We start from the raw sequence: 10877 nt of genomic DNA, 5'->3' as shown, positions 1-10877 counted from the left end.
CTGAGAATTTACATTGAGCGTTCCGCCCCTTATAGGCGATCGGAACAACTCTTTGTCAGCTTAGGTAACCTCACCAAAGGGCTTCCGGTCACAAAGCAAAGACTCTCTAGATGGATAGTAGACTCCATCTCGCTAGTGTACTCTTCTTTGGGCCTTCAATGCCCCATTGGAGTACGGGCCCATTCGACTAGATGCATTGCCTCGTCTTGGGTATGGTCCAGTGGTGTGTCCATTGCGGATATCTGTGAGGCGGTCGGCTGGGCCTCGCCGTCCACATTCGCAAGGTTTTGTAACCTGGAAGTCCCGGCCTTGCAGGCCAGGATCCTTTCCGCTTGAAGAGACATACTGCTGAGTGTAGTATCGAAAGGGAACATACTCGGTTACTAACGTAACCTCGGTTTCCTGAGATACGGGAACGAGTACTGCATTGCTAGCCGTGCCATGTAGCCGCACGACTCAGTCGAAGTAACCTGAGAATCCTGTGGCGAACGCCCGCTTATATAGCCAGATGCCCCGCCCATTCTGGCGGGCTTTGGTGGGCTTTGTCGCCATAGGCTATGGCGACAAAGCCCGCCAGAATGGGCGGGGCATCTGGCTATATAAGCGGGCGTTTGCCATTGGTTCATTTTTTAATACACTGCACTAACCAATGGCCGTGCAATTTCACTGCGTGATTGAAAAAAGGCTTCAGTTCAGGAGAAAAAAAGGCTTTTTCCCATATGCATCTTAGCAGACGCAGTACTCGTTCCCGTATATCAGGGAACCGAGGTTACGTTAGTAACCAAGTACGTTCTCAGTGCTCAAATACACACACAGCAGTCCAAATGTCTATCGTGTAGATTATCTCACTTAAATACAGTCGGTTAAGGATTAAGTGAACGTAAACAGGTGGGTGAAAACTGAACGTGTGTTAGTATTACATGCATGCCTTCCGTCTTAAAGGGACAGCATTCCTAATTAAGTAGCCTACCTATCCGTGTCATTAAAGGGGTCATATGATGTTGCTAAAAAGAACATTATTTTGTGTATTTGGTGTAATGAAATGTGTTTATGTGGTTTAAGGTTAAAAAAACACATTATTTTCCACATACTGTACATTATTGTTTCTCCTCATTTGTTGCATCCAGTGGGGGCATAATTACGGATTATAATGACTTATAATGTCTTTTTACGCGTTGCATTGCATCGTGCCGCGTAAACATAAAACCATGTCTGCATTTGTGATCGGAGAAATGACAAACAACAAGTGCTACTCTACACTGCTCAAAACTTGTTGTAAATACAACTTAACCACTGATTTCTAGTCGTGTCCTCTTTTGGAAGGCCAAACAAAGTAGTTTCGCTTTCACAACGAAACACACGGCGGGCTAGAGTGAGCGGAGGCCGGCTTGAGTGAGTGACGGTGGGCGGGCTTGAGTGAGCGGAGGCGGGCGGGCTTGAGAACGGCGTGGCCAGCGCATTCAACGAAGGAGCGTCCGGCGGGCTTGCGTCAACCACATGTGACGATGAAAGAGAAAGGAAAAATTGAAATCGCATCATATGACCCATTTAATTGCTTAATTGTACAGTATTTACTTGTTGTTGTTTTTTCAAATCCCGCATTCAAAACCCACATTTAAATACAACAACAGCCCTCACCACTGATATAACAGAACACTTGACACTTGACATGTTGCCCATAACAATGTCCTGACAACCACTTACATTTAGTCATTTAGCAGACACTTTTATCCAAAGCGACTATAATAAATAAGTGACTAAATTATTATTATTATTATTATTTTAAGAAAACATGCAGTTAGTAAATGAATGAGTGCAAGTCTAATAGGGGCGAGTTTTTTTTTTTTTATTTAAAGAATAGAATTAGAATAGAGAGTGCTAGAGTTAGAGGATCAAATAAAGATGGAAGAGATGTGTTTTTAGCCGAATCTTGAAGATGGCCAAGGACTCAGCTGCTCGGATTGAGTTGGGCAGGTCATCCAGGAGGGAGGACTCAGCTGCTCGGATTGAGTTGGGCAGGTCATTCCACCAGGAGGGAACATTTAATTTTAAAGTCTGTGAAAGTGATTTTGTGCCTCTTTGGGATGGCACAATAAATGGTTCACTTGCAGAACGCAAGCTTTTGCCAAGAGAGCATTGCAATAGTCCAGGCTGGACAGAACAAGAGCTTGAACAAGGAGTTGTGAAGCATGTTCCGAAAGAAAGGGCCTGATCTTCTGAATGTTGAATAAAGCAAATCTGCAGTACCGGGAAGTTTTAGCAATGTGGTCTGAGAAAGTCAGCTGATCATCAATCATAACTCCAAGGTTTCTGGCTGTTTTTGAAGGAGTTATGGTTGATGTGCCTAACTGGATGGTGAAATTGTGATGAAATTATGGGTTTGATGGAACCACAAGCAGTTCTGTCTTGGCAAGGTTGAGTTGAAGGCTCACCTCTCCAAGATACCTTGAAGGACCTATCTGAGAGGTAAGACTCAAACCACTGGAGTTGCGGTTCCTGAGATGTCCTTTGCCAATAGTGTTGACAGGAGGATCTGGTGGTTAACCGTGTCAAAAGCAGCGGACAGATCCAGCAAGATAAGTATTGAAGATTTGGAATCCGCTCTTGCTAGTCTTAGGGCTTCAACAACTGAGAGCAAGGCAGTCTCGGTTGAATGGCCACTTCTGAAACCAGACTGGTTGCTGTCGAGGATGACATGAGGAGGGGTATGTGTTGTGTCAGGAACCATGTTGAGGTTAAGAGTGAGGAGGAAGTGATCCAAAGTGAGGAAGTGATTTTTTCTTAATGTCTACTTGAAATATGACATTTAACTATCAGAGAGTCTAGTTGAGTTCTGTGAAAAATCACACATTCTTCTGGCTTTATAGGGATATTACATAGGTGTAATGATATTTATACTGTACAACCTGTATTTTCTATCCCCTTACCCTAAGCCTACCCCTAAACCTACCCCTCACACAAAAATTCTGCATTTTTAGATTTAAAAAAGATTTTTTATTTTTTATAAGCTTGTTTAATCCTGGGAACAAAAAAAAGGTCAAAATCTACTGGTATTACTATCCTTGTGGGTACATGTGGTCCCCATAACATAGGGAATACCAGGTACACACACACACACACACATACTGGTTTCCATGTTTTATAGGGACTTCCCATAGGGCAGTACAAACTGTAAAATTTTTAGATTTTCAAAAAACTTCATTATAAGCTGTTTTCCTCATGGGGGCCAAAAAATGACTGTTTGCAAAAGTTACTTAGTGGTAAATGCTCTTTTAGCCTTTCTTTAAAAAATGTGCCATTGATGTGTTTTTTCTTTCTTTTCCAGGTGCTGGTAACCCAAAGTGTGAGATTGCCATAGTCATGTGCAGGAGCAAGTCACTGGATTCAAATAGTGACAGGTACTGGATCTCTAACATGCACTCCAAAAAAAGTCTATCAGCATAACTAGGTTAAATTAGCATACTGTCACAAAAGTTCTTTTTAAAAGTATTTATCACTGGCACTCGCAGATCTTTTGCGATCTCTCTCTCTCTCTCACTCTCTCTCTCACACACACACACACACGCACACACATTCTGGCATGAGACCCTGTGGCGGTGAGATCTGCATTGCCTGCATTCTTTCACTAAGCTGACTTTAAACAACTCAGTACAGCTGAGCTTTGACATGCCACTGTACTAGCTAGACTTTAATCACATTTTACTGCAGAACTTAATAGAACTTTACAACTCTCAGATATTAATATTAGAGTTTTTATGTTGCCAAATGAACAATAAGTAGGTCTAAACCTTAAACCCGTACAGGGCTGGGCCCCTCATTCATGTTCATAGCACTAATGGTGCAGGCTGAATTATACGCCCTAATGCATGGGATATTTTGAATATTGAGGACTAGGAGTTCCACAAATTAAAATAATCACCAATTTGTCAATAAATTAACCAATGTAATGTATTAATTTAAAAATATAAATAAATGACTTATTAGTGAAAGTTCTAGGAATACATGGATGTCATAGTTTGTTTACTTCAGAAAAAATAAGAAACATAGTGACGAGAGGACGTGACGAGGCTAAAAATAATAACAAGGTTATCAGCACACTTAGTATGTACTTTTATTCAGGAAATAAAATAATTATTTAATAGCAAAAGTTACAGTGCCCTCCCACCCGATGAACTAGGTTCATCAATTCTCATTTCAAGGATGATCAATGAAACTAGCTCCAAATGATATATTAATTGCACAGGTCTTCTTAACACACTGCCTCATGAAGTACGGATATTGCATGAGCGCACCAGGCCATCTCATTCTGAATTTAGTTTTTCAATTTTTCCCATTTTCCAAGTCTGACGAGGTACCTTGTCCTCTCCAATTACGACAACATCACGTTCCTTCAGCATAGTAGCCTTTATTGAATCACTTTTATGTGTGCTGACTTTAAGTCCAGCAAATAGTCTTTATGTCAACTGTACCCAAAGGTAGTTAGGAGTCTCTGTCAGTACTTCAGTAAACAAGCATGCTCTTTGGTCAGATTTGAGGAAGTAGATGCTGAGACCATAGTTTTGGGTGGCAGAGAGGTTGCAGAGGTTAGTCTTTTTCCTACAAAGAAATTTGAAGGTGTTAAAGGTTGGGGCTCATCTGTGCCATTGTGTATACATGAAAGTGGTCTAGAATTCAGAACCACTTCCACTTCTGTCAAAATAGTAGTCATCTCTTCAAAGTTTAGTGAGGCTTTTTCTAGGACTTTTTTTTCTAACAAGCCTCTCCCAAAATCCTCCCCACCAAGTAGCACTCTCCACAATAAATTTGCAAGTAATAAACCTTGATGAAAAGAAATGTGTAAGCTAAGAGATTTTAAAGGACTTCTACAGTTCTTTCAAATCTTGGTCTGCCCTTTTAAATGTTTTTGCATTGTCAAGTCAAGTCAAGTCACCTTTATTTATATAGCGCTTTTAACAATACAGATTGTGTCAAAGCAGCTGTACAGCATTAAGTAGGAAAATACTGTGTCAATTAGGGCTGTCACGATATTAGATTTTTCACACCACAGTTATTGTGGCCAAAATAATTCACAATATCGATATATCGCAATATCTATAGAAACCTTTGGGGGAAAAACTTTATCAGTCAAATTATTTTTTACTTTGTTTATTTAGTTTTTCTTTTTTTACCCATGCAACAAACATAAGGATACAGATAAACAGGGCACATGCATTTCCACTTCTTACATTCTCAATCTATGGCAAATTTTTATGAAGGAAGACAAGCATGTTAAGTTTCTCTGGTTTCAAACTGGAGCGAAACACTGTCTGAATGTTTCCTGAAGAACTGAAAAGTATTTCTGATGTAACACTGTTGGCGGGAATGCAAAGGATCTTCTGTGCCAGTTTTGCCAACCTTGGAAAATCCTCCTCACTGTCTTTCCACCACTGCAGTGGGTCTTTATCCACAGAAATAGTGGGCAAGGCTGTGTATGCAGAAACTTCTTGAAATGCTGGTGTAGATTTTACCATGTCTGCTGATTGTTTGTTCTTCTGTTTTTTCATTGTTATCATTTTGAGAATACCAGCCAAGCCTTTTGGGGCCTCAGGGATAGAGACACTGGTCCCCTCATCTTCACATTCTCCTCTGGCAGAAGACTCCTGTGAGAGAGTACAAGTGCTACCTACATTGTCAGAAGACTCCTGCGTGAGATGCTGCTCTAGATGTCTTTTAATTGAATCTGCCTCTTCCATGAAGTTCAACTTGAAGCGGGGGTCAAGTACGCAGGTCATGTTAATCACTGTAGATGAACCAAAGAGAACATTCATTATTAACGGAGCTCATAAAACACAATCAGTCATGATGAGTAGTAATGATATAAGACTATGAATAAGGTGAGGTTGGAGAAATTTGTGGTACCGGCCTACTCACCATTAGCCATATTGGAATCCTCATACCGCTCTTGTAAGTTCTTGCAGATTGCATGTTTCATGCTCCTCACCAGGCTGCTGTCATCATCCTTTTCTGCCAGGATGGATTCAGTCAGATGCTGAAGGACAGGCCTCAGGGATGAGATTGTGATACAGGTCTCTGCAGCCAGGGAAGCAGTAAAGGTTCTGAGTGGCTTCAGCACCTTACATGTGTCCTCGAGTGTAGAGATGTGTGACCCCCTTAGCACAAGATGCCTGGTATTTCTGTCAGCCATGAGAGTTGCTGTCACTGCAGCATGTTGTTCAACAAATCTGCAAACATTATATTAGATGAAGTTAGAAAAATTTTCCTAATCTACACAACAGGCTTGCTGAGAAGCATACAGCAGATGTGTGTGTGCGCGTGTGTCAGAGTGAGAAAAGGCAAGTGAGTTTGTAAAACTAAAGCATTTCTTTATCTGTTGTTTTCATTTACATTTTTGTTTTCATGCACCCTTTGCCTTTTAAGCATAAGAAAGCTTATGCTGAATTGACACTGACAGAATAATTAAATGAACAGGATTATTGCCATGCACAAGAAATCCAAACCTACCTAGAAATCATGTTGTACGTAGACCCCCATCTAGTCACAACGTCGTGGATCAAGGTATGTTGAGGAAGATTAAGTTCTGCTTGCTTTTTCGCCAGCTCTCTCCTTCTCTTCCATGAGTGGTTAAATCCTTGTACGACACTCCTGCAAGCCCTCACAGCAGCATCCACTTGGTCAATCTTCAGGGCCTTTCCAAGTGCAAGATTTAAATTATGTCCAAAGCAGCTGAGCCAGTTCGATGGGAGGAGGGATTTAAATGCAGCCTTCATATTTGTGCCATTGTCAGTAGTGACACACTCCACTGCTGACTGCTGAATTCCCCACTCTTTAATTAGGTTTTCGTATGTCTCTGTAATGTTCTCACTGGTGTGGTCATCAGGTAAAAATGCAGTCTCTAGACATGCAGCTTTCATTTCCCATGCTGGTGTGATGAAATGAACTGTTAAGCTAATATAGGGGTGTCCAGTATTACTGGTCCAGAGATCAGTTGTAAATGCAAAGTGTTTGGCCTCAGCCAAAGTGTTGGTAATCTCAGCTTTTAATTTTAAGTACATGTTTGGGATTTCTTTTTCAGAAAAGTGTTGTCTTCTTGGGATTTTGTATTTTGGAGCAACTGTTTTCATCAGTGCATTAAATCCTGGCCTCTCTACTATTCTAAAGGGCATCATGTCCTTTGCAATGAAGTAGGCTAGTGACTCAGTGATGGCTGTGTCCTCACATGCACTAGCCATATCTGCTTTCCTCTTCCTTTCCACAGAATCAAAAAGTGTAAGCTGACCTGAGACTCTGGTCTTCTCTGTCTTCTTTGAAGCGCCCTATGATATAACAATAGAGAAAATACTGTCAAGATCAACAGTATGATGAATAAATATTAACATCAAAACTGATACTTTAACCTGTTAACTTGCGTACCCCTATTTTAAGCTCTTTAACCTATGGTTGCGCCGGCGCCACCACAGATGAGGCATTAAGTGCATGGCACTGCGACAAACTTAAAAGAATCACCCTTTATTTAAATATAAAAACACAGAAAACCGCTGTTAACAGGTTAATGTAACATTTCCCATTCCATGATTAGTAAAATAACCGCAACTTACTCTCTGTAAAAGGGCGTAATCCGCAGGGTGATGGACACAGAGGAGGTTAAAAAGGTCGGTGGTGTTGCCCCCCTTCGCACTGACCGTAGCCCGACAGATTCTGCAGATTGGGTTGTCTAAGGAGCTCTTTTCTTTGAATCCGAAAAGCTCCCATACTGGCGAGCTTACTTTTTTCGGGTGTGGACAAAGCCTGTCACTCTCCAGCTCGGACGACATGATTTTTGCGCACGCTGCATCTTCTTCTTGTTTGACACTGGTGTCAGCGTTAAGGCACAATACTGTCACCTGGGAGGTTAACCAGGTACTGGCGCTGGAGAATTTACATGTCGTGTTATCATAAGTGTCCTGTTCATTTTAAATATCATGGTTATTGACAATACCGTTATATAGCGACACCCCTAGTGTCAATAATGCAAAATGATAATAGTAAACACTCAATTTTCAGTTAAAGGCAGTACATCATTGAATTCAGTGATGTCATCATCCAGCTCAGTTCAGTTTAAATATTGTCTGTGCAATCAAGTCGACGATATCGCTGAAAATTAAGTGTCCAAAGTAATCAGATCTAGCAATTTTTATTGTTTTTCTGTAGGATAGGGTACTTTCCCGCCAAGCAATACGAAATACCTATAGTTTTGTTTTCCTCCAGCTGCGCTCCATTTTCCGGGCTGCTCTCTTTAGGGTGCGAGTGTGCTCATTATACCACGGTGTCAGACTGTTTTCCTTAATCTTCCTTAAGCGTAAAGGAGCAACCTGTCAGGGTAGGGGATGAAGGGATGAGGCGAGGACTCAGTAGTGCAGAGTAATGGGCTTTTAATAGTAGCTTTTAACTTTTAATAGTAGTGAGCCATGCGCTAACATGAAAACAACGACATGACGGGAGTGTCAGGGCTCGGTCACAAAACCTGGCGTCCCTAACGAGGAACACCAAAAACAAGACAGGAACAAGACCACACAAGACCAGCACAAACATGACAACACAAGACCGACACACAACAACAGACAACACAAGACAGGAAAATCAAAACAAAGACAAAGAGGGGAGGGAGGGAAGGGAGCCAAGCCAGTGCCAGCAGGACAGCCCAGACAGTCAATAAAGGGACCAGGGAGGGGCGGGAGGGTTGAACCAGGGAGGCTCCAGCGGTTGGGGAGTCCTGGCTGAAGGCCAGGGTGGAGCTGGAGGGACGGACCAGTGAGGCTCCAGCAGTCTTGGAGTCCTGGCTGAAGACCAGGGCAGAGCCGACTGGACAGGCAGCAAGGGCGGTGCCTGCATCAAGGACGGAGCCGACAACAAGGATGGAGCTGGCAGGGCAAGGAGTTTGAGCGGCTCTGGCAGTGCAAGGAACTTGGGCGGCGCCGGCAGGGCAAGGAGCTTGGGCGGCTCTAGGACAGCCTCCGGGCCAGCAGCGGGCTCCTGGACGGTCTCCGGGCCATGGTGGATGGAGGAAGCCTTCATCCTCCTCCTCCTCCGTTTCCGAGAGCGGGGCACTGCGACGTCGTCGGCCCCCTCTGGGGGCGCTGCAGCCTCTTCGGCCGCCACTGCGGGCTCTGCAGCCTTATCAGGCAACGCTGGGGGCGCTGCAGCCTCATCGGCCCCCACTGGAGGCACTGCAGCCTCTTCGGCCGCCTCTAGGGGCCGCAAAGTGGACCCATTCTTCCTCCTCCCCCTCCTCCGTTTACAAGAGCGAGGTGCTGCAGCCTCTTCGGCCGCCTCTAGGGGTGCTGTAGCGTCATCGGCCGCAACTGGAGGCGCTGCAGCCACCACCGGGGCACTGCACCACCGGGGCACCTGATCTTCAGCCACCACCGGGGCACTGCAGCCTCATCAGGTGCCTCTGGGGGCACTGCGGCTTCTCTGGCCGCCTCTGGGGGTGCTGCGGCAGGTTCTACCTCTACAGTAATGGGGGCAGATGAGGCAGACCTGTTCTTCCTCCTCCTCCGTTGGTGGGTCATAGGAGGACTGGGGACTAGGTAGTTTGTGAGGAGAATGGGAGGAAGACCAAGAGGAGGAAGACCACCCTCTTCTCCACGGTGGTAGACATACCCCACAAACTGCCAGAAGGACAGTGTCCCCAGCATTTCCATCTCCCAGGCATGGACGGGCTCATTAAGGCTGGTGTTAAAGATGTCCTTGAGCTCTGCATCACTGATGTTGAGTCCCTCCGCTACAAACAGGAACTGGTACACAAAATCCTTCACACTGGCTCCCCCTTGCCGAAGAGAAAGGAGCCTCCTGCGTTGAGCAGCTATCTGATGAGTAGAGGGGCAGGGAGATGGGAACAGGAAGATGCCCATTGTTCTGCTGAGTCCTCTATTGGCCAGTTCGTACTGTCAGGGTTGGGGATGAAGTGATGAGGCGAGGACTCAGTAGTGCAGAGTACTGGGCTTTTAATAGTAAAATAAAACAAAACAAGCAACAAAAACTACCCCGTGGGGGTAAAACAGGACAGCAGGCAACAAGGCAAGGCTTGGCAAGACAAGGCTGGACAGGACAAAGCAGGGCAGGACACATCCAGGGTGATACGATGACGAACTGGCACGGGACTGCAAACACAAGGAGAATAAATAGGGAGCAAATGAGGAGGGTAACGAGGGAACACATGTGGGGCAAATTAACCAATAATCAGGTAACAAGATGGGTGGGGTCAAGACAATTGACATGAGAGCACTTGGCACACAGGAAACAAAGACAAAAGCCATGTGTTCACACAAAACAAAAACACAAGCACATGGCCAGCAAAACAATCACAAGCCATGTGCTTGAACAAAACAAGACACGAACACGCAGCTAATGAGAATACTCATAAGCCGCGTGTTCAAACAAGACAAGACAGCACATAGTCAGCGAAAACCAAGCTGTGTGCTACACAGCACAAGACAAAACAGGACAGCAAAAAAGCACGCAGCCAATAACACGAGCTACCTGCAACAACAACACAAGACAACAAGAAAAGCACGCGGCCGAACACAAACCGCGTGCTACACAAAACACAACACACGTGGACAGAAGAGCGCACAGCCGAGCGAACTCGAGACCGCACGCTCCCACAACAAGACAGAACATGGAGCGCGAGTGTCCGGACCCCAACACGAAACCGAAACTCAACATGACATGAGTGACGGGATCCGAACACCACGCTCCAACATGAAACAGGAAACAGGACACGCAGACGAGCACTCTCGAAGCCACGCACTCACATGAAAACAACGACATGACGGGAGTGTCAGGGTTCGGTCACAAAACCATGAATAACACTAGACCGAAGTGACAGAACCCTGACA

At 44.5% G+C, this 10877-nt stretch overlaps 2 protein-coding genes across 2 annotated transcripts in view; one reads left to right on the top strand and one right to left on the bottom strand.

The window, feature by feature from the left end:
* The first annotated feature begins 3330 nt into the window (after positions 1 to 3330).
* The window catches only part of LOC107715568 (acyl-CoA dehydrogenase family member 11-like), a 35150-nt gene continuing 27603 nt past the window's right edge, over positions 3331 to 10877 (top strand). The window contains exon 1 of the mRNA XM_016521715.1: positions 3331 to 3398. Coding sequence (XP_016377201.1) covers positions 3361 to 3398 — 38 coding nt within the window. The 5' untranslated portion in view covers positions 3331 to 3360. The remainder of the gene's footprint in view (positions 3399 to 10877) is intronic.
* LOC107715557 (zinc finger BED domain-containing protein 1-like) lies at positions 4922 to 6309 on the bottom strand. Its single transcript, XM_016521707.1, has 2 exons — positions 5911 to 6309; positions 4922 to 5779 (listed from the first exon to the last, which is right to left on the bottom strand). The coding sequence occupies exons 1-2, from the start codon at positions 6182 to 6184 to the stop codon at positions 5235 to 5237; spliced, it is 819 nt and encodes a 272-aa protein (XP_016377193.1). The 5' UTR covers positions 6185 to 6309; the 3' UTR covers positions 4922 to 5234.

Source organism: Sinocyclocheilus rhinocerous, unplaced genomic scaffold (assembly GCF_001515625.1).
Source record: "Sinocyclocheilus rhinocerous isolate Xijiao unplaced genomic scaffold, SAMN03320098_v1.1 scaffold3784, whole genome shotgun sequence".
NCBI classification, from domain to species: Eukaryota; Metazoa; Chordata; class Actinopteri; order Cypriniformes; family Cyprinidae; genus Sinocyclocheilus; species Sinocyclocheilus rhinocerous.
This window is presented reverse-complemented; position numbering and strand designations above follow the sequence as displayed.